The sequence below is a fragment of the Fusarium tjaetaba genome (assembly GCF_013396195.1).
Source record: "Fusarium tjaetaba strain NRRL 66243 chromosome Unknown NRRL66243_c0000071, whole genome shotgun sequence".
NCBI classification, from domain to species: domain Eukaryota; kingdom Fungi; phylum Ascomycota; class Sordariomycetes; order Hypocreales; family Nectriaceae; genus Fusarium; species Fusarium tjaetaba.
The window spans coordinates 41670-63366 of NW_023501267.1; the positions used below are offsets into that span (position 1 = coordinate 41670).

The 21697-nt window shown below is 49.2% G+C and overlaps 8 protein-coding genes across 8 annotated transcripts; 5 read left to right on the forward strand and 3 right to left on the reverse strand.

Annotated features, from left to right (window-relative positions):
- Positions 1–122: 122 nt before the first annotated feature.
- FTJAE_3812 (NADPH2 dehydrogenase) lies at positions 123–1507 on the reverse strand (the record flags this gene model as incomplete). Its single annotated transcript, XM_037350151.1, has 6 exons — positions 123–159; positions 207–303; positions 354–789; positions 838–852; positions 905–1118; positions 1179–1507. 6 exons carry the CDS (start codon positions 1505–1507, stop codon positions 123–125), a joined length of 1128 nt encoding a protein of 375 aa, XP_037209064.1.
- Positions 1508–5093: 3586 nt separating this feature from the next.
- FTJAE_3813 (SH3 domain protein) lies at positions 5094–6899 on the forward strand (the record flags this gene model as incomplete). Its single annotated transcript, XM_037350152.1, has 3 exons — positions 5094–5203; positions 5254–5337; positions 5387–6899. 3 exons carry the CDS (start codon positions 5094–5096, stop codon positions 6897–6899), a joined length of 1707 nt encoding a protein of 568 aa, XP_037209065.1.
- An 877-nt stretch (positions 6900–7776) lies between these two features.
- On the forward strand, positions 7777–8763 carry FTJAE_3814 (Scavenger mRNA-decapping enzyme; the record flags this gene model as incomplete). Its single annotated transcript, XM_037350153.1, has 1 exon — positions 7777–8763. One exon carries the CDS (start codon positions 7777–7779, stop codon positions 8761–8763), a length of 987 nt encoding a protein of 328 aa, XP_037209066.1.
- Positions 8764–8862: 99 nt separating this feature from the next.
- Positions 8863–9626, reverse strand: FTJAE_3815 (gamma interferon inducible lysosomal thiol reductase; the record flags this gene model as incomplete). Its single annotated transcript, XM_037350154.1, has 3 exons — positions 8863–9205; positions 9259–9338; positions 9390–9626. 3 exons carry the CDS (start codon positions 9624–9626, stop codon positions 8863–8865), a joined length of 660 nt encoding a protein of 219 aa, XP_037209067.1.
- A 914-nt stretch (positions 9627–10540) lies between these two features.
- Positions 10541–12206, forward strand: FTJAE_3816 (hexokinase family; the record flags this gene model as incomplete). The annotated part of the gene is made up of 3 exons (XM_037350155.1): positions 10541–10728; positions 10789–10806; positions 10862–12206. The coding sequence occupies 3 exons, from the start codon at positions 10541–10543 to the stop codon at positions 12204–12206; spliced, it is 1551 nt and encodes a 516-aa protein (XP_037209068.1).
- An 817-nt stretch (positions 12207–13023) lies between these two features.
- FTJAE_3817 (multidrug resistance protein fnx1) lies at positions 13024–15242 on the forward strand (the record flags this gene model as incomplete). The annotated part of the gene is made up of 3 exons (XM_037350156.1): positions 13024–14131; positions 14183–14369; positions 14603–15242. The coding sequence occupies 3 exons, from the start codon at positions 13024–13026 to the stop codon at positions 15240–15242; spliced, it is 1935 nt and encodes a 644-aa protein (XP_037209069.1).
- Positions 15243–15391: 149 nt separating this feature from the next.
- FTJAE_3818 (pre-mRNA-splicing factor cef-1) lies at positions 15392–17782 on the reverse strand (the record flags this gene model as incomplete). Its single annotated transcript, XM_037350157.1, has 2 exons — positions 15392–15727; positions 15779–17782. 2 exons carry the CDS (start codon positions 17780–17782, stop codon positions 15392–15394), a joined length of 2340 nt encoding a protein of 779 aa, XP_037209070.1.
- Positions 17783–19561: 1779 nt separating this feature from the next.
- Positions 19562–21467, forward strand: FTJAE_3819 (tetracycline-efflux transporter; the record flags this gene model as incomplete). The annotated part of the gene is made up of 4 exons (XM_037350158.1): positions 19562–19735; positions 19792–19865; positions 19925–21303; positions 21352–21467. The coding sequence occupies 4 exons, from the start codon at positions 19562–19564 to the stop codon at positions 21465–21467; spliced, it is 1743 nt and encodes a 580-aa protein (XP_037209071.1).
- Positions 21468–21697: the final 230 nt, after the last annotated feature.

Here is a 21697-nt window from a genome sequence, read left to right on the forward strand (position 1 = left end):
CGTGCGTAACCAACTCACGGTACATGATCTTCTAAGACTCTAATCATATTCTAGGTTTATTTTGTGCTCAGTTTTGGAGCCCAACAACGTTAACCGCCCTGGCGGATTTCCACCATCCCGCGTCAAAGTCTGGATGCATCCGGCTTGTATGCAGGATAGCTATATGGTATGGTCAGCAATTTCAGTCAGCGAGAACTCAAACTTACTCAGTGTAGCCATGTTCATCCGGCGTGTAGAATAGCGAACGATCATACTTCGTCAGCGGCCAGCCATTCTGAATTCGGGCTGGTAGATCGGGGTTTGCTGCTGCTAGTTCAGTAATCATATTGGGAAATTTTAATCACGTAGCTTACGAATAAAGAAGCGTCCAAAAGCTACAAGGTCGTCGGTCTGAGCTGCATGCATAACTGCAGTGTCAGGTGTATAACCTCCTGCAACAATGAACTTAATCTGTGAACTGCCAACGATTTTTCGAGTGGGAGCGAGATCTTCGTTCTCTTCCAAGACTTTATCAGGAGAATCACTTCCTCCTGAAATCCTAGGTTCAACTGCATGAATGAACGCCAGAGATGGCTGGGCCTTGATGATGGCTTCAGCCCAGGGGGCAAAGACAGCCATAGGTTCGGTCTCGCGCATACCTTGGAATCTCGAAAAGGGGCTCATGCGGATTCCAACGCGATCAGGGCCGATGGCCTCGCAAATAGCGTTAAGGACTTTCAATGGAAAGCGGAAACGGTTTTCGAGAGTACCTCCATACGAATCCGTGCGGTTATTACTGTTGATTTGCAGCTATAAAGATTTTAGTGGCGGTTTTTGGGAGTAGAGCACTGAACTCACGAATTGGTCAATAAGCTATAGGGAAAGTTAGCTGCGCGAACATCGCTTTGTAGCTTTCGGGACTCACATATCCATTTGCTCCATGAATTTCAACTCCGTCAAAGCCTGCTTCGATAGCATTGAGAGCAGCTTGTCGGTAATGTCCCACGAATCTATCAATATCAGATTCAGTCATCACTGTAAACTTAGCGGGCGGCTCAGCCGACCCAGTACCCTTCGCATCGAAGGGCACAGAACCGGCACTCCAGACATGAGGAACAAGCTTCGGATTCGCAACTCGACTACAGGTCACAGTCAGTATTCAATGTCGATACACACATATTGCGTATTGATGTGGTTACCCCAAGGCCCAGAGCTGACAGAAAATGAACCCTCCCTTGGCATGTACAGCATCCGTTATCGTCTTCCATGCTGCTATCTGCTCTTGAGAGTAGAGACCTGGTACACGCGACATTCCACCAGCCTCGTGAGCGATGAAGGTGCCTTCGGAGATGAGTAGACCGCCGGACGATGCCCTTTGAGCATAGTATTCTGCAGCATAGGGCGCCGGGACTGCTGTGGTCTCATCTGCACGTCGTCGTGTCAAAGGAGCAAGCACCACTCGGTGCTGAAGCTCGACTTTTCCCACTTTGACGGGAGTGAAAAGCTTTGTCGTTTCCTTGGGCGTCATGATGTATGGCTAACGGTGTTGAGGAGTTATTAGGATTGAACATCTGGGAGTAATTAATTGCGTATTAATAATGCATGTAAACTAGTCCCGCATATGCCTAGGCCCATACTACCAATTCGGTAGAGGTGAATGGCGCAGCTTGGGTTGACTTTCGCCTTTGTGATATCTCCGCAGTGTCGGGTATGCTCCTGTGCAAGATTCTTCTAATTCTTTGCTGGAAAGGCTTGGATATTGTCCTGATGTAAGTGTCAAGTGCTTGACCGAATGGTAGCTGAAATGCAAGATGCTTATATGTGTAAAATATTGTTTAGGGTAGTCATTTTGTAGCATCACAAGCTACCTAACCTGTATCGATGCTTTGAGCCCTGTTTTTTTTTTCCATCACCTGGGCCAGGAACACCATGTAGATCCTCTCGGGAAACTGTAGGGAAGATACGGGTAATGGCTATCTGCAATCTGCTCAGGCTGTCGACTCCAACAATGATGTCTTGCAACCTACGACGCGATTGGCTTGTCAAACACACGTTAACAGTAATCTCCAGTCCAAGCACTTGACCAATCCTATCGATTTCAAGAGAAAGCATGAGGACGGGAAAGCATTGACCGACATCAAGTATATTAATCCAGGTGTATGTATTCACCAAAGACGAATGTTTTCAATCACGCCGTGTCTCACATTCATCCTGTTACTTGACTCCGTTCTCTGTGCCGATAACAGTTTGTTGATCGACACACTACCAAGCAGCTCACTTCGCTTGACCGGTAGTGGCTTTTAGACACCGATAGCGCATCCTCGTTTCGACAAATACTCCTCCAAAGAGCAGCGGAAAACAGGGTCACATCGTGGCATGACAAAGCGGTTCGTGATGTTCCTTGTCTAGACGAAACGCGCTTCGAGCGAGAGCAGGGATTGGACAAGGGCTGGAAATTAATATGCAGGAACCCGAGCTTGTTATACCTATACGTACCGATGCTTTTATGTATAAAATTATTCCTCGATACTCACCCGTACTTAGTTATATACTACGTAGTAGCTTCTGACACTTCGACAATGGGCAAAGTTGGGACTGTGAGGCATTCAAGGTCAGGGACTTATGATCATGAGGTCTCGGGGCAAGAATCCTGTCACATTTCCCGAGCATCAATCTCAAAGGCATTGTGTAGTATGTTTCAATATCCATCATGATACAAAACACCCACTTTATGCATATCGGCATTACCATCGCAATTACACACTGGAGAATCCCCTAATACAATCCATGACATATGGCAGGGTCTCCACTAGAGCACGCAAGAGGCACAAGAAGGTCATAATGTTACGCTGTGCAGCGATGCGACGTTAGCAAGAGCTACTGGGCGAGCTACACAAGGTCATAGAAAGGGAAGCACTCGTCCCTAAAATACCGCAAATGAAAATATGTGTATGAGATATATTGCTGATGTGAACAGTTGGCCAGAGTTGCAACAGAGCAGATGGTCAAATGTAATCTCGAGAAAAAAAGTAAACATTATTTACTAAGCCGGGGCACGTCTCAGCCAGTCGCTCACGAACTGACAGTTCACATTGACGGCCAAGATTGAGGTGGCTGCACGGCAGAACGGTGAGAGGGTTGCATCCGATGCGTTTCTTTCCTCTTGAATCATTTTTGGACAAACGTTTCCATTTGTGGTGCGTATACTTACTACCAATCGCCGAGACTTGCGCGTTTTCTCTCACAAGCTTTTTGTTTTCCACTTTGCGCGCAACGCTGGGTACATTCTCCGTTCATCATGTGTGTGACAATAAACGGATGAAGAGCGGCGGTAGAAAGCGAAATCACGGCAAATCAGAAAGGAAGTGACAAAAAACTTGTTTTTGCTGTTGTGCATGGTCGCGCAACAGAGAGTCATTAACGCAAGGAGGTCGGTTGACTCGATGTCGAGCGTGGAGGCTAAAGCTGTGTCGATGAGATCCGACTGGGCTAGAAGTTTCATAAATTCTGAGTCTATCTAGTGCACGTGGAGTCGAACGCAATTGGGAATAGGGAAGGCAAAATTGGATCTGAATCGAGACACAAATGGGTCAAGATCTGATGTGAGGGGGAGGGAATGACGATGACTTGCAGACGAGATGCGGTCGTTGGAGGCGACTAACTTTTGGAGGAGTCCCTCCTTGCAGATTGCGCTGACCGCAACAGTCTGTGAGAGCGTTGTGCTCTGTGACTGTGTCCGTGTTTGTGTCTTAGCAACAGAACCACTGTTGAACATATCATCAGCAAAAGATTCAATGCAAAGTCTCGCTAACAAAGTTATGGAGACCCAGCAACGTGGTGCTGATGCTACCTAGGTTTATGGGGTCATGTAGCGATAAATAGCGGCCCGGAAAGGCCATAGAAGGCGCTAATGACCCTGCTCGGCTTCCGTTGGATCCTTGTTCCCCAAGATTAAACAAGTGCAGGCTAGCTGAGAAGAGAAGGTATCTGAATCATACAATCTTGGAGCAAAAATACATCTGAGACTTGGCCGTTATCCTAGCTGGCCCTGGACTATTCCTCTTTGGGTCTAAGACGACCCGACTCACCCTGGCTATCGCCATTTCCCTCCAGTCAGTTTTGTTTGGCCAGGAGCATGGGGTCCAAACACCAGGCGCCGGCACGACTTTCGCCCACTCTGATCATCCTCAGGTCCTTCATGTTTCTCTAAATCCCTGCTTCCTTCTCTGCCTCTGCCTCTCTTCTCTCTCACTCTCCCACTGCGCTGCGCACCCGTGTCATCCTTCTCTCAACGGACCCCCAGGCGGTTCGCACTGCCTTAACCCACCCCCTAATATCCCAGCCAGGGTCAATCTTCAACCACCACCATCCGTCGTGTCCGCTGCTGGGTCTGAAGTCGCTGGGATCTCTTCGTCCGAGTCGAATTTCTTCTTCTCTTTCTTCTCCCCCTTCCTCCTCTCCCCACCCGTGCCCAGCCAGCGTGCGTAGCATCACCTGGTTTGCCTTCAATTGCACGCGCTCAATCAACTCGAGCCTGAACGACAATCGAAAAGAACGAACTTCGAGGTCCGTTTTCTCGCGATAGGGGTCGTTTCTCGAGGACCATCTCACCTTCTTTAATTCGTCTACGACATTCGCTCTTTCCCGCCGTGGAAAAATAATCGTAATTTAATCTTTCACCAACTGTTACTATCGTTTGAGAACGTCACGAAATCGATTGCGCCCCGACAATTCGACTTCTTCAACCTAAACTAATCACACATTCACTCACTTGTTTGCTCAGGAGAGCAGTTTTTGGCTACGATTATTAACCGCCCAACATCTCTCCATCGATCATTGCATCGACCACTCCAGACCACTTTCGACAACAACTCTTTTGACGAATCAGGCAAATCATTCAAAGCTCTTATCCCGACGACCATGACCTAGGTGTTATTGAAGCTTAAGACATCACCGATTCCTGCATCAGCTTGTCGAACTTGGTCTATCACGCCAACCCAATTCTGCAGATGGCTGCGCTCAAGCAAGACACGGTCCCTTCGAGGGCTCGTCGTCAGTCGCGGAACTATGTCACCCCTAAGAGTGTCATTCTTGGCTTACTTTCTGCATCACCAATGGTTGTTTCGGCTCAAAATTCCAACTGCATATCTTTAAAGGATTCAAAAGCTTGCCCAGCATTCACATCCGCATCCATCTCTACCGCAGATAGTCTGCTTGACTACTTGTGAGTTCTCTTGTCTGTTGACCTCTCAAGCTTACTAACTTCATAAACAGCCCTTTCTTGCGATATGTTTCCGACAGAGCATCTTTCGATAGCCAGCTTTCGAACTATGTGCAGAGAGACTATGTCCAGAGGCAGTAAGTCAACCTACGAACAACATTTTGGAACAATTCTAACCACTCGTAGATATCAATCCTTGTTCGGATGTAGCAATCTTGACTTGACTAACACCAGCGACTTGTATGCTCGCTTCACCACGACCGTGTTATGCAATTCCATTGTCCAGAACTCAATTGAACCCTGTGGCCTGTCAGCATCGCAGTCGCGACCTCTCTGCGCCGACAGTTGTGCCGAGTATGCCCAAAGCGAGGCTTATATAACTTCAGACAACGATCTCTGTTCGAACCCGTCAAGCAATCTGCTACAGCTGATTAGAGCAGACTTCACAAACTGTGCCCTTCCTGGTGGCTCCCTAGACAGTAAGACATGTATTCCAGCAATCGAGAACGAGTCACAGAACTGTGGCTACGGCAACAGCACCGTGGGACTCTGTACCTATTGTGGATCAGGCGGCCTTAACTCGACCGACACCTGCTGTTACAACTCAAATGCCGAGGAACGATGCAAAGATGTCACATTGCCGACTTTGACCGCCACCATGACATTTACCCGAGTATCACCAACATCTTCAGCTACTGGATCAAGCACCGCAGGTAGCGGGAATGACAACTCCGATGAGGATGACGATGAAGGAGGGGGAGGGGGTCTAAGCGGTGGAGCAATTGCTGGTATCGTTATTGGCGTTCTTGCTGGCCTAGGTTTGCTTGCCCTTGGCCTCCTGTTGTGCCTCAGAAGGAGACGACGACCGAGCAGTCCTAAGGGAAGCATTTTCAACCAGCCGTCGCCGGCCCGACAAGGTGGAACAACCATGGCTCAAGCAGCACCGTCCGCCGCCCCTCAGGGATACGAAGTTCTTCCCGGTGGACGAATAGCACGGATGTCTGCTCTCGAAGGCCATTCTGGCGATTCACCTTCTCATCATCGCGACACTTCATCAGCCGCCGGTGGTATTGGTACCGTAGGCGCATACCCTCGCAGGGATCACTCATCTTCTGACGAGTTCACGTCAAGCCCACCCTCATCAGAAACGCGTGGCGGAGTCCTTCGTCCACCACCTACTAAACCTCGAAGACATGGCTCACTCTCAAGTAGTTCGGCCCTTGGCAGCTCTGTACCGCAGTCCCCATCTAGTGCTGGGGGATTCTCATCGCCTCAAGGCGTCGCTAGCCAACAATCTGAGCAGTTACCATTTTTCAAGGATTACTATTCTCAGGACGACATTCACCCTGGTGACCGAATAGCTGTTCTTTGGGCTTACCAACCACGGGCAACCGACGAATTTGCCTTGGAACGGGGAGATATGCTCAAGGTTGTGGGCATATGGGACGATGGTTGGGCAACAGGTGTAATGCTCAACGAGCGGGCAGATGAGTGGGAGGCTCGACGACAAGCTCAACGCGATAGTGGCGTCTCGAACGCGTCGGGTCGCCGCGATAGTTCCCCTGCTGCAGAGGGCGAAATAAAAGCATTCCCTCTGGTTTGTGTCTGTCGCCCCGAGCACTGGAGGAAGACGATTGAGGGTGATGGATCAACGGAAACTGGTTCCAATGGCTTCAATGCTCACTCATCGTTTTCATGATTAATACAGTCACGACACCTTAACTTGAATACGGCCCTGGAAGGTACACGTTATCGGTGCATTGGTTTAATGGCTATGGCGTTCTGGTTTCTCGACATACCCTGTTGGCATCCGCAACACAAACTTCATCCGATATCTTCGCAAGTTCAATACGAATATCACTTATCACGCTCCGCCGTTCGGAGATATCCCAATCCCGATCCACTTACCAACCATCTGTATTACGCCGTTATTCGTCTTCGACTTTAGGAATTATGACGAATTTAGGACTCAGGTCCTTACTTTCAATTCTAGCGCTGAATTATATACCCGGTGCGAACCACCCAGGATTGCTGTTTTGCAGAATTGAGGATGACAGTGCAAGTAATGCGTGGGGAAAACAAGGGGACGAGAGGAGAGAAGATGGCGGCAAGATGAGGTAGCCGCACCACGTTCCTTACGCCTTCAAGGCTTCTTATGATGATGTTCAATAAATAAACACTCACTACCATAGATAGAGCACCTTCTTCATGGGCGGCTATGACGCCTAACGACTTTTTAGCGATACTGCAAATAAGTTCATTATTTTTGATGATTTACACACTACTCGGTCTCTCTTCAGGCAGTGAAGTTGAAAGTAGAATTCCAGTTGAATGCCACAAGCCAGCCGGCTGCTAATAATAAGCGACCAAGGGTCCATCCATGTTTGAGATCTCATGGAATGCGGGTTCCTCTGCCTACCGCTGTGGAGTGTCAAGCGGTGTCAACAGAAGCCCCACCGTGGGGTGTTCCCTCCCGTCAATTCCTCCACTGCTAAAGAGGGGCAGAGAGGTTCTGAAGAAGATCCGTTTCTGAACCTGTAGACTACAACCAAGTCTTTCCAAATCTCAAAGCAACGATGGCCGATGTCAAAGCAAAGGCGGAGGCCCTAGTGTCCAAATTCAAGCTCGATCGCGTCCTCAACCAAGATCAAGCAGGACGTCGCATCTCCCTTTACGGTTCTATCGACGACCAGCCAGCTCTACTAATCCTTGAACGAGCTCCCTTCCCAACCTCACAAACCTACCTCACCGATGTTCCCGCTCAGCTCGTGCGGATTCAGAATCTGGGTGCGAATGATATCTACCACTGGTTCATGGGCCGTAGCGGCACTGAGACGACCAAGCCTGACGACGCCGATTTCTTCGCTGATCTCAAAATCAACTTGATTTACCCATGTACCGAAACGCACGTCAAAAAGTATAGCAAGCAGGGTGTTCGGTTCGTGACGGAGACACCAGAGATTTACAAAGACCATATTCGACCGTATATGCTCAGCAAGAGGGAGGAAGGACGACTCAATTGGGTATTTAACATTATTGAAGGACGCAAGGAGGTAGAAGATGTCATATACAGAACAGAGCTTGGTGAGGCCGGTGATGAGGGTTTCCTCATGCTGCCAGACCTCAACTGGGACCGCAAGACGCTCGATGCGCTGCACCTGCTAGCGCTTGTTGAGCGACGGGATATCTGGTCGCTGAGAGACCTTCGCAAGAAGCACATTCCCTGGCTACAGCACATGAAGACCCATCTTATCGATGCCACTGTCAAAACGTATCCATCTATCGAGCCGGACCAGCTGAAACTCTATGTGCATTACCAGCCCACATATTACCACTTTCACATTCATATTGTTCATGTCCAGCTCGAAGCGGGGGCCACTCAGGCGACGGGCAAGGCAGTCGGACTCGAGGGTATCATGGAAACGCTGGGCGCAATGGCAGGAGACGACGAGGCGGGTATGGATGGCATTGCTATGAGCTATACGCTAGGAGAGGCAAGTGAGTTGTGGACCGAAATCTTCGAGCCACTCAAGTCTAGCGGCGCAGCTTCTCGATCGCAATAATTAAATCGTTGACGCCAGAACCGTTGGGACAGTCGGTCCACTCGCCACCGTCGCGGATGCAGTAGATTTTGTTATCGAGACGAATAGTGGCGCTCTTCGTTACACCGGCCTATCGATCATATTAGCACGGGCATGGTATTCCAGACGAGTTTGGCATACATCTGCAGTTCTCTTGATGCTATCCCGTAGGAGGCTCAAGCCATAGGCGCCGTCCTCCTTTACAGCGCAGTCGTTAAGTTGCTGGAAATCGATCGCGGATTCAAGAGCACAGTCTTCGACGAGGGATCGTTCGGGGATTTCGCTGTAGTCACGGCTTAGACACATGATGAAGCCGAGGTTGATCTTGGGATCGGGGTAGAGTTCGCGGGCGCAGAGCTCGATGATGTTGCCCATGCATTCTGAAGGGCCATGCATGCAGTCGACACCGTCGTTGGCAGTCGGCCTATGGAACCGAAATTTAGTCTCATATTAGAATAGAGCTGTGTATCGACATACCGGCCAATGTAAGATAATGTGAAGTTAACCTTATCATGAACGCGTTGCATCACGGGCAGTACTAGTAGTTCAAGTCCATCCTGGAGATATTGAGCATTTGTTATTCTTCACGTAGATGGGTAGATGTGTACCTTTGCGTCAGGACATTTACTCATGATGTGTGCCTCTAGTGGCACAAGCTTATCGGTAGTATGAACATCGTCACTGGCGATATCGACCATCGTTTGGTTAAGTATAGGGTTGAAAGGCTGCCATATCCAGAATGTATAAACAACAGCTATTACAAAGGCTATTGTGAGGGTAGGTCGACTGCGACGGAGGGAACGAGGCGGCGACATGGCTCGTGGAGCAGGGCGTTTCTCATCCATTTTATACTTATGAAGTGGTGATAATTGAGTATGCTACTCAGGTAGAGAATCCGGGGATGTTAGGTGGAGGAGATGTCGTTATGGACAGCTGAATGCGCGTCACATTCACATGCGGCTGCATTGTTTATCCGAATTTGGTTAGGGAACCCGTTTTGGGACATGAGCTTCAGTGGTTCATAATGTTTTCATACATTCTGATACTTATATGCTCTGTCTAACGTCTCCTGCATTGCCTAAACAGTCGAGTTTTCTTAATATTTCATACTCAGATTTCCAACTTTGAAATGCGCCTCAAGTCAGACCTTCAAGATCATCAGTCCCCGATAGTGAGAAGTGCTGCTGTAAGTCAACCGTTTCAGGGGTAACCGGCGGGGCACAGAAAGGCTGATGTTTGACCCCGCAGAAAATCGCGTGTGAATCTCTTGATCAATTCCTTGTTTGGTGCATGCATGAGATGAGATGCGTTCAATGATATGATATAGATACCTAACTACCTACTAATCATTGATTACGGCCACCAATGTCTAATTGTTAAATCAACCGCTAAGGCCAGATATATTTAGATCGCGGTTCCACGTCATTGCATCAGGGTGCAGCTTCTCTGCGCTATCGTCTGCGTTGGATCGTCAACACAGGTGAATAACTTCCACCTTCTCATGACTTGCGATTCATACTTAGGTATTCATACTCACATTCACAGCCTACCTAGCACACCAGCATTACCTATAAGAGCCCCTGCTACGTTCGTTACTCGATTATACAACCCCTAGCATCCTTCTACCGGTGATCTACTTCCAATCGATCTACGTCAGCCTAATGCCGGTATCAGATTGTCTAGAATGATACCCTGAACTACCGCACATCAACTTCATTAAAGACCACCATTTATATCTTGCAGCGACTTTACTCGAACCATGGCAACCCCTGTATCGATTGAAGAGTTCTTGGAACCCTTATCTGTCGATATTGACAAGATCAATCGACTATCCCAGCTGTTTCTCAAGACATTTGAGAAGCTTGCCGCTGGCTCCGAGAACCAGTTCTTACCTACGCCCATATCTGAAGCTATCTTACGACCAGAGGCGAAGCGAAAACAAGGCTGGTGAGATATTCTTACTCGAGGATCGAAAGGAAAGAAAATATGGACTGACATATGATGTAGCCACTTAGCCATAGACATGTCAGTTACTAGCCTTCAAGTTTCACCATCTCTTATAAATCTAACGTGAGAATAGAGGCGGCACAAACTTGAGAGTGGGTTTCGTCCAACTCGGCAACGAAGCCGCGTCATCTGACCAAGCCAATGGCCATATCACCAACGGATCCGATGACAGTTCTGCCACGAGACATGTGAGGAGGCTTTTGGAGAAGTCCTGGCCCATCGATGAACACCTCAAGAACGAAAATCCGGATAGTCTCTTCCTTTGGATTGGCAAATGCATTGCTGAGGTAGTCCAAGACGGATGTGATACGCTGCACCTACAAAGCGACCAAACATTGCCTCTTGGTGTTACCTTTAGCTTTCCCATGGTGCAGCACTCACTCTCCCAAGCTACACTCATGCAAATGGGTAAGGGATTCGCCATTTCCCCCGACCAGGATCTGGGTGACCGCCTCACCGATGGATACAATCGTGCAAAGTCACACGAGCTACCGCCTATTCGAGTCGAGGCAATTGCCAATGACTCGGTGTCGACACTCGTCTCATTCATCTTCAACTTCGATGAAGCCTTGAATCGACGTGCTGCCATGGGTCTTATTCTCGGAACGGGCTGCAATGCAACGATTCCATTGAAGCTGAGCCAGCTGAACCAATCCAAACGCCCAAAAAGTGTTGTTGCCCGACCGGAGGAGAGGGTAGAGGATGTCAAGATTGCGATCAATACTGAATGGAGCATCAACGGTACTGCACCTCCCTTACACGAAGTTGGGCTGGTTAGCCAATGGGACAAAACATTGGACATTCAAGGTGAATTGAATGGCTTTCAGCCACTCGAATTCATGACGGCAGGCCGTTACCTGGGCGAACTCGGACGAATTATGCTGGTCGACTACTTGACGGAACACTTGGGTATCGCTGCAGAAACGTTGCCTCAAAGCCTTCTGCAACAGCACAACCTTACAACAACGTTCTTGAGTCACTTCAGACCCCTCCGACCCTCGGCTCTTGTCGCCATGCTACAGCAAGAATTCCCCGAATCGACAGGATCACCACCGTTTGAGTGGACCGAGGACCTTGCCACGGCAGTATATCGAATTGCCAAGGCCATTGAGGTTCGAGCGGCTGGTATTGTGGCAGCAGCCACACTGGCTTTGTTGACATTGGCCGAGGAAGTTCCAGGCGAAGGGTCAAAGACATTGGATCGGGATTACGAACTCGGTGTAGGTTACACGGGGGGATGCATTGTTCACTTTCAGGATTACCTGCAGGATTGCCAGGACTTTTTGGACCAGCTCCTGCGCGAACGATTCGGCGAGGCGAGCCCGTTACGAGTCGTACTCAGCCCGTGTCACGATGGAGGCGTCACCGGAGCGGGCATTCTTGTAGCTGCAGCGTCTCAGAGCAAGACGATTGAATAGTTGCAGGATTGGGTTGCATACTGCATTGGGGTGTTTGGGGGGCGGCTGGACCGCTTCGGTAATTGATCAGTCCAACTTGCAGATGGTGGGTATTTGCATCTGTCTGGGGTGGTTCACGAACATGAGCATGGGTGGCCGTAAGCCGGGGTTAATGAAAGGAGGGGAAGGTAGGGGGAGAGGCTTGAGATAAGCTAATAAACCTGACGGTTGATTATTAACTGGTTTATAGAAATGATAACTATTCTCACGAGTTCCGTTGTATGTCTTGTATAGGTCTACCCTTTCATTGAAGAGTGCTAACCGCTCTCAGCAATAGATTTTACCAGCAACTCTATCTAATTGGAATTGGGAGAGATTCCGACTTACAATTACAACTACAACACCAACTATCTAATTGACCCCTCCACACCGTAGTCTTGCTTGCGTGCAGGTGACTCCTCTCCTCCTGTGATGGTCCCGCATAACGGCCGGCAGAGATAGTCAGAATTCTCTGCCTGACTCACACCTACACTCGCACTGAGAAACCTTTTGTGGAAGATACCGCATTTCTAATCCTCCACTGACAATGCATCTATTATAGGCAGTCCGAGTCGGGAATATCCCGATGATCTTTGCGGGGCCACTTTCTGGCTGTATCCGCCGCAAAGTCTGCGATCACGACAGTGAGACTCCACTCTTTTCTACATGGTCCCCCAACCTATTTCCTTAAAAAGGTTCTGTCGGAATCCTTCTATCTCGTTGCAATCTTTCCCTCTCTTCTTTCCCCCCCTCGTCAGTTTCGAACAAGACTTCCTGTCGAAGCTATTAAACCGCCGTGATGACTCCGGTCTCGGACCCCGGCCGTGCCGCTCCCGCTCCCGCTCCGGTACCTGTTCCGGTACGGACCAATTCTCGGAGCAGCGATAGTGATGCAAGTGTCGTTGATCCAGCAGAATTTGAAAATCTTTCGAGATCTTTGACGACTGGTGCTCACTTCCTGCAGCCTGAATCGTTAGAGAGTGCAATGCTAAGGCCTTCTTCTTATAAGGCTAGCCATTACCTTCACGACGAGGAGCAGGAGGGAGTGATCAGTGAGGCTGAAGGTGAAGATGAGGATGAGAGTGAGATCTCTGAGGACTTGGATAATGTGCGTCCCCATGAAGAGACTCCTCTTATAAGCCACAGTCGACGCCATTCCATCACAGCAATATCAACAACTTCTGCTGTGACGGAGATAGACACACCGTTTCTCAATAACACATCTCCAACACGCTTCTGGTTCATCTTCTCCCAGATTCTGACAGCATACTTCATATCTTGCTTCGATGGTACAATCATGGCTTCATCACATCCTGTCATTACATCATACTTCAACGCCTCAAACTCCGCATCGTGGCTTTCCACGGCTTTCCTCCTCACTTCATCTGCCTTCCAACCTTTACTGGGCCGGCTCTCTGATGCCCTAGGCCGAAAGCCGCTTTTTGTAGGAGCCCTGGGCATCTTTGCAGCCGCAACGACATGGTGTGCCCTTGCAAACAGCATTGAGAGTTTTATTCTCGGACGAGCCTTTTGCGGAATCGGCGCTGGTGGTGTTATGACCATTGGTTCGATCATTGTGTCAGACCTTGTCCCCATTGAGAACCGTGGCGTGTATCAGTCATACATCAACATGAACTATGGTGTTGGTTCAAGTCTGGGTGCCGCTGCAGGAGGCGCAATGGCTGATTACCTTGGCTGGAGATGGGAGTTTGGAGTTCAGATTCCGCCACTATTGATCTGCATGGTTGTTGCATGGATTGCCATCCCGGATGATCTGGGTATTCAGGGCGAGAGGAAGGGGGTGTGGCAGGCTCTCAAAGAATTCGACATCAGGGGCTCGTTGCTCTTGACTACCGCCATTACATTTGTGATTCTGGGCCTGAATCTTGGAGGCAACGTCCTTCCATGTAAGTCAACGTCTAATTTTACGCTGATGGTGACTGACTAACATCTTTTAGGGTCACACCCCTTTGTTATTGCAAGTCTTGTAATATTCGCCATCACTTTCCCCGTCTTCCTATGGGTTGAGTCCTGGGTCCATAAACCGATCATGCCCCTTCATCTATTGAACCGACAGCCTCGTGGAAACCTGATTTTCTCAAATGTCATTGCTGCTATTGTCGCTAACTCAATTCTGTTCAACATGTAAGTCTTTCCCCTTTGTATAACAAGAGATTTGCGCCTTTGATGGGACTGTAGCATATCCGTTGCTTATAGGCGTGCGACGTGACGCTCCTTGTGGGCAACTCGTTTTTGATACACGGCAGCACGTTCCGTATCTCATTGCTTACTGTGTTCTCAATACTTGCTTGCAGCCTGGATCATCTCCTGTAGCTTGAAACTGATCTTTAGTACGTCATTGCTAACATGTCATACAGTCCACTCTATTTTCAGGCTGTCCTCCTCACATCTGCCACCTCTTCTGGTCTCCGCCTCATTATTCCGACAATCGCTGCCTCTTCAACCGGTACTTTCGTTGGTTTTGCCGTGACTTGGACTGGCCGCTTGAAGTGGCCGGCCTTAAGTGGTACGATTTGCATACTCATCGGAACCATAGGCCTGGTTTTCCTTCAGCGTGACCTCCCATCTTGGGTTTATCTCTTCATCCTTCTACCCTCATCGATTGGGCAGGGTTTCCAATTCCCAGGAACATTCATGGCGATATTGGCTGCATCTCCTCAAGCCGAGCAAGCTGTTGTGACATCTACACTCATGCTGTGGCGAAGTCTTGGTCAGGTACTTGGTGTTGCAAGTAGCTCGCTTGTTGTTCAGAACGCTTTGCTCCATTATCTCAGACAGTACGTCACAGGAGAAGGTCGTGATGAGATTATTCGTCGTGTGAGAGAATCGGTTGAGGAGGTGGCCAAGCTTGAGCCCAAGTACCGAGAACAGGTCATCGTGAGTTATGAAGCTGCGCTGCGGCTCACATTCGTCACTTGTGCCGTGTTTGCATTTGCCTCCGTGGTGATGATCTGGCCGATCAAGCTTCCCCGTCTTGGTGTGAGAAAGCACAAATAAACTCGAGAACATATATCAAGTGAAGATGAATCAAAAGGACGAACGGACAAGATAGTAAGTATACGAGCGTAATGCCTAGCGGACAGATTGTTAGATTAGACCCAGATATGCTAGCCTCGATTGAGCCCCTATTTATACACCATAACATATCAATTATGAACCCCGTTAACTCCAGATGCCATGAGCGCGTCCAGCTCTTCCTTTGCATTTCTATAACTCTCCTGTGCTTCTCTCTCACGTCGGTTAACAAACCCGACTTCCTCGCGTAGAGCGCTTAGTCTTCGCTCGATGGCCACGTCCTCCGAGATAGCTAGCGTCTTGAAACCAGCCAGGGCAACGCGTGCCTTCTCTAAGGCCTCATAAGCATCGCCCATCTTATCACGAAGCATCTTCTGTCGCTTCTGATAACCACCGAGGTGAAGTGATAGCTTCTTCTCTAGCTTAGCGCCTGCTTCAGCAGAAGCCATGATGGAGTCTTGAACAGCCTGGATAACAGTTAGTATAAAGGTTCACTTCTGCAACTCATCAAAACTTACATCGAATGCAACCTTCATGACCACCCCTTGCTCTTCCTCGTCATCATTGTAACAGCCCAGACCGAGGAGTAGCGAGCTGCTTGCGCGTGCTTCGAACGCAGTCTGGATGTCTTCAAACTTGGGAAGAGGTTTCGTTTCGGACATGATCAATAGACGTGCCTCCGCGAGAGCATTGTCGTCAATTTGTTGAAGAGGCTTAGGGGCGCCACTTACATGGCCACCAGGGACAGGATATTTCATCGCATCATTCGCCATCAGGTTCGCTGACTCCTTAGCAATAAGGGACTCAGCAACATCTGATATACTGGTAGCCTGTTTCAATAAACTGGGCAGATCGACATGAACCGGTCTGGGGAGGTTCTTCTGCATAACTTGAGTTCGCCTACGAAATTCGAGGGCTTCTTCAGCTGCTTGCCTCTCACGTGCTCGGCGGTCCCGCTCTGCAGCATCCTCCTCAGTCATCTCATCAACTTGCATAGCCTCCTTCTCTTCCTCAGGTATGTCGAACTCCCATTCCGTATCTTTTGGTTTGGGAAGAGAGGCCAGACCTGACTTGAGCTGGGTGCGCAAAGCCATATCTCTCATCCTGATGTCTCTGGGTGTAGCCGAAACCATCGACATTCCCCCGTCTTGGTTCAGAGATAGGGTGTCTCTTGGTGTTCTCATGGGCGTTTGTCCAGGTCGACCAGGCGTGGCCCCCAGGCCATCTGCCCGCAGAGGTGTGGCCATTGGGTTTGGCGTAGAAATGATCTGCTTTCGAGGAGCGATGCCATCGAAACCAGTCGAGGCTGCGCCTTCATGAAGCGGGGTGTTCTCACCACCGAGAAGGACAGAATTTGTGTCGTTGAGCGCTCGAATATTTCGGATTTCGTTGGCAATGTGATCTTCTTGTTCAGGGGCTTTTGGTGTTCGAATAGGGGTAGCGGAGTTCAGAGTAGAATATGTGTTGACAAGTCCTCGAGTAGCGTCGTTCTCACTCTCCTTTGCTCTCAAATTGGCAGCCTCACCCATCCTACCCATCTTGACGATGTCCTCCAACTCGCCCTCACTGACTTGGGGAGCGGGCAAAACCAGACCACGACGCTTACTGCTCTGCTCTGCCTCTCGAATCTTCTGTAGCTGACCAGCCTTCAGAGCAGCCTTGTATGATTCCGACGCCCCATCCTTATCGGTCTTCTTTCGCTTCCGGTCGTTGTCATCCTCGCCCTCACCCTTGCGCTTGTTGGCTAGCTGTTGTTTCCGAGGATCGAAAGCTGCGCGTTGAGCCTCGTTCTGCACCATTTCCTCTGATGTGTCGTAGAAGCCAGGGAGAGCTTTTCTCTCGAAAGGAATATCGGCGTTGTAGTCCATCTCACCCTTTTTCCTGGATGTGACCTTGATATTGATTCCAGCTGTCTTGAGCTCTCGTCTCTTCTGTAGAGCAGCAAGACGTCGCGACTCCTCTTGTTGACGCTCTCGAGCTTTTCTCTTGGCCTTTTTACCCTGTGTATTCGCCAAGCGGGCTCGAGCCTCACTCAACATCTCCTTTTCGTCCTCGTCGAGATCTATGGTGTCGGGTCGCGCAGGCTTCGTCTCAGGATCGGGATCTAACTCGCCCGGCCGGAGTCTTCGAACATCATCGGCGCTTGGTGCTTGCGTTTCGCCTCCATCCGGACCCATCAGCCCAAGACTGGATGATTCCTTCGCTTCGGCTTCGTCGAGGAGCTTCTGGTATCGTTCGAGGCACTGGTTTGCTGTTCGGCCGACAATAGGAGCGATCGTGCGCCACTGAGTGGGCATAATCTTGGCGAGATGGAGAAGTCTTTCATCTTCCTCCTTGCTCCATTCGATCTTCTTAATGCTTGGGTCGAGCCATTCGTTCCATCTGGCTTTGCATTGCTTGGGCGTCTTGCGCGCCAGCAGCGATGAGACACGCGCCCATTGATTCAGACCATACTTGGAGACGGAGGCTTTGAGGATTTCATCCTCAATGTTGGTCCAAACGCCTCCTTTGACGACGGGCATCGCGGCGGTGTTGGCTGAGGCGCTTTTGATGATGGTTGAATACGATGGAGCCTGGACGAAGCTGCGAAACACGCTTCTTGAAAATATCCAAGTTCCATCTACAGCGCGCAGTTGTTGCTGACTCAGTCAGACTGGGGTTATCATTGGATGAATGTTAAGCTCAACAAGCCCCACAGTTGCGAAGTAGCCCGTTCCTCGGGGGGACATAAAGCATCTGACGTTAAATGAGGATGTCAAAATAAATCAGTCTGAATCTGTACTTAAGTACACGAGACTTGCATAAGTATTTTTTATCATTTAGGTTGGGGTGAAGGTCCTAGGTTTTCTTGCCTCACCTTGGCCGTTAAAGGGTGCAGGCCGAACTATCACTCTTCCCCTGGAGAAATCCAGTTGTCGTTACCACTAGTGATGTGGTTATAGGGAGATCTGAGCTGTTCCCTTCAAAATGTATGATTTGCGGGGACCTCAGTATCCTAGTTGGAAGTATCGAGGCCCTGCGGTCTCGGATATCTAACGATGATTTTCGCCAGCCGGCTGCGACAGTGTATCAGGACATCATACAGCGTTGCCTCAACAACTATATGACCGAAATCATGATAACCGAGGACCAATTCTTTCATGTATTCCTCAATGACCGGCCACGAATTCTCGACATCCAGCAATGGAACATATTGAAGGAAGAGCTACCTGCCACTTAAGTTATTATAAACGTCAGTAGCTCTGGAACACATAGAGAGTACGCAAAGGATTATCGTCCTGCTTCTATCTGAATATCTGGTGGTTAATTCAGAGATAAAGCAGTGAGCGAGCTAATCACTAACTATCACAGTAGCTCGAGTATGTAGCAGGTTTGTAGGCACATTTGCAATACGCGGCCATCGACTCAGGCAGATTTCTAATATGATATTCCATTCCGCGCGCTTGTTTCCTGTTGATCCCGGACTTTGCGGAGTCGGTTGGATCAAAACCCGAAACCCGATGCGATTCGATGCCACACTTTCAGGATTCAGGAGCAGTAGCCTATCAGATCAAGCCAACGAGGGACCAACGAGCCACGCCAGCACCCATGATGACTGTTAGCTTATCAGATACTGCCAGATCCCAGCTTGCATGGTATGCATAGGACGCAGGGAATGCGTCATTCATTTATCTATCTCAACAAAGGTGCCAGAGAAGCAAATATGGCATGAATCGAGTGATGCCGTGATGAGCCCGACAATGGCACCAGCATAACGTGATTGAGTATCAGAATGACCAAGGCATTAACGTATATAGACGACAGCAACTCAGAGATTGACAACTGTAAAAAGGAAAAGCAAAGCCCCATCCATGGCTTATCAGGTTCTAAAACAATCGTGTTTCGTCTGGCTCTGGGACAATTGGCATGGCCCAACGTGGATAGTATGGATGTTGGACTCCACAACACCATCCTAGCACTCGGACTCATCATGTATCCGCAAGAGAGCTCCCCAAATGCGCCTAGATCATACATTATTAATCCTCCCCAGACCAGACCAGACCAGATCCCTTCTTCGTCACACTTATCTCATGCCAGTTCCAAGCGACGCAACCCTCTCGCTTGTTTTGGCTTCTGAGACATGCAAGATCTAGTCCTTACTATCCTTTCAAAGTCTCGCCCATCTCGATTCCCCCTTGGCCATGCCCCAGAAACATCGTGATTGAATACAGGCTTCACTGGTCATCATTTTGCTGCGCGCAGCACTTCTCTGTCTCCGACCCGAACCGACGAAACTTGTCCCGCTTGCGCGCTAGGAAACCATGGCGAAAAATGATAGTATCCACGAGGAAGAGTCTGCGATCCTAGACGAAGCAACACGTTTGCTGCCTACCAGCTCCGAAGCTCGCGATGCAGATAGTGAAACATCTTCTACAACTCCCGCTTGGGATTCCTTCAAGGACTTTGAAGGCCTACCCTGGTGGCGGCAACCATCGGTATGCGCCTAGAGGTTGTTCAAAACCACATTGTTCAGCTCTGACCTTGCTTGCAGGTGTATTGGCTGCTTGGTCCATATATCATATTCACCCTTGCCTTTGGAGGTGTAATGGTTCCTAAACTTGACCTGTAAGCTTCCGTTGCTTGCGATATGTAGAATTTCTTTACTTACCAGTGTATGCGACAAGGATCCTTCAGCTCGTTTGCAGGCAGTATTTCGCAGATGAACACAGCCGTAATCCAGATGCAGTCTTCCAGCCTGTTCTTCTTGGGTCTGAAAATCCCCAATGCGATATTCCCGAGGTGCAAGCAAACGTGGCAAAATTCATGCTGGTCATGAATTTATTCACTGGCATTCTAAGTGCTATAGTTGCACCGAAAATCGGCCATCTATCTGATCGATATGGTCGTACACGGCTTATGGCTCTAGCTTCTGTTGGTGGAATCTTGGCAGAGTTCATCACTATCCTGGTTGCCCGATACCCCGATGTTATCAGCTATCGCTGGCTGCTTCTAGGTAGCGCCTTTGACGGTATGACAGGGTCTTTCACTACAGGAAGTATCATGACACAGTCTTACACAAGTGACTGCACCCCTCCTTCAAAACGCGCCGTGTCTATGGGCTACGTGCATGCGTGCCTGTTCACGGGACTTGCCTTTGGTCCTCTTCTTGCAGGCTACTTCGTCAAGTGGACTGGTAGTTTGCTATCTATTTTCTATGTTGTCATGGGATGCCATATTGCTTTCATGCTTTTCGTCTGGCTTGTTGTTCCCGAGTCATTGTCTCAAAGGAAACAATTGGTAGCGCGGGAGAAGTACCAAAAGGACAAGGAGTTGCAATCTCCTGTCTCGCCATCATGGGTGAATACCCTTCGAACAGCAAACCCTCTCGCTCCTCTCAAGGCTCTCTATCCTACTGGCCCTGGCACATCGCCGGCTCTTCGTCGAAATTTGATCGCCCTTGCGATCAATGATACCATCATCCTCGGAGCAAGCATGGCCGCAGGTGCTGTCATCGTTCTCTACTGCGGACGGACGTACCATTGGGATCTCTTAGAAAAGTCGGAGTTTGTGTCTCTTCTCTCACTTGTTCGCGTCGTGGTCCTCATGGGAATATACCCTGTTATCAACTACTTTGGCCGCATCCGCCCAGCAGCTCGTCGTCGTCGCGAGTCCGGTGTGGCTGCTGTCGAAAGGAACCGTGGCGCAGATGAGCTTGACGTCCTAATCCTGAGAATCGCTTTGACTTCAGATGTTATTGGATCCCTTGGATATGTATTTGCCCGTTCATCGCGAGTGTTTGTCGTCAGCGGTATGATGACCGCTGTCGGAGGTCTTGGGAGTGCAACTGGGCAAGCTATGATCACCAAACATGTACCTTCTGAAAGAGTTGGCCAGTTACTCGGAGCAATCGGCATGATGCATGCTCTTGCGCGAGTGTTGGGGCCAGTCTTGTTTAATGGAGTGTATGCCCTTACAGTTGGACATTTCGATCAGGGTATTTTTGTGCTGCTGGCAAGCGTATTTGGATTTGCTCTTGTGGTAAGCTTTGCTATCAAGCCATACGGTAAGTCGAAACTCACTTTGTAACCTGACTGAGACTAACGAATTGTAGTCGTATGGGAAGATGAGCCTGAAGATGAACGACGGCCTCTTAATCAGACAGAGGAAGCTTTCACAGTCCCAGATGGCCAAGTTCCTCTTGATGAGGAAGACCAGGTCAGGTTCTAAGGAATGCCCGACTTTTCAGCAGAAGCGATTTTCTTTTGTTTGTTTTATGTTACAGTACAAAGGTGCACAGGTCGCCGTGATTGGTAACTCTTGTACAATAATATCAGGGACACTTTGGAGCATTTGGACATAGAATATATACGAAGCAACTCATGAATCAAACATACCATCATCAACTGCTCAGCAATCATATTAAACACTCTTCTATTAAGAAAAGCTATAGATCTCCG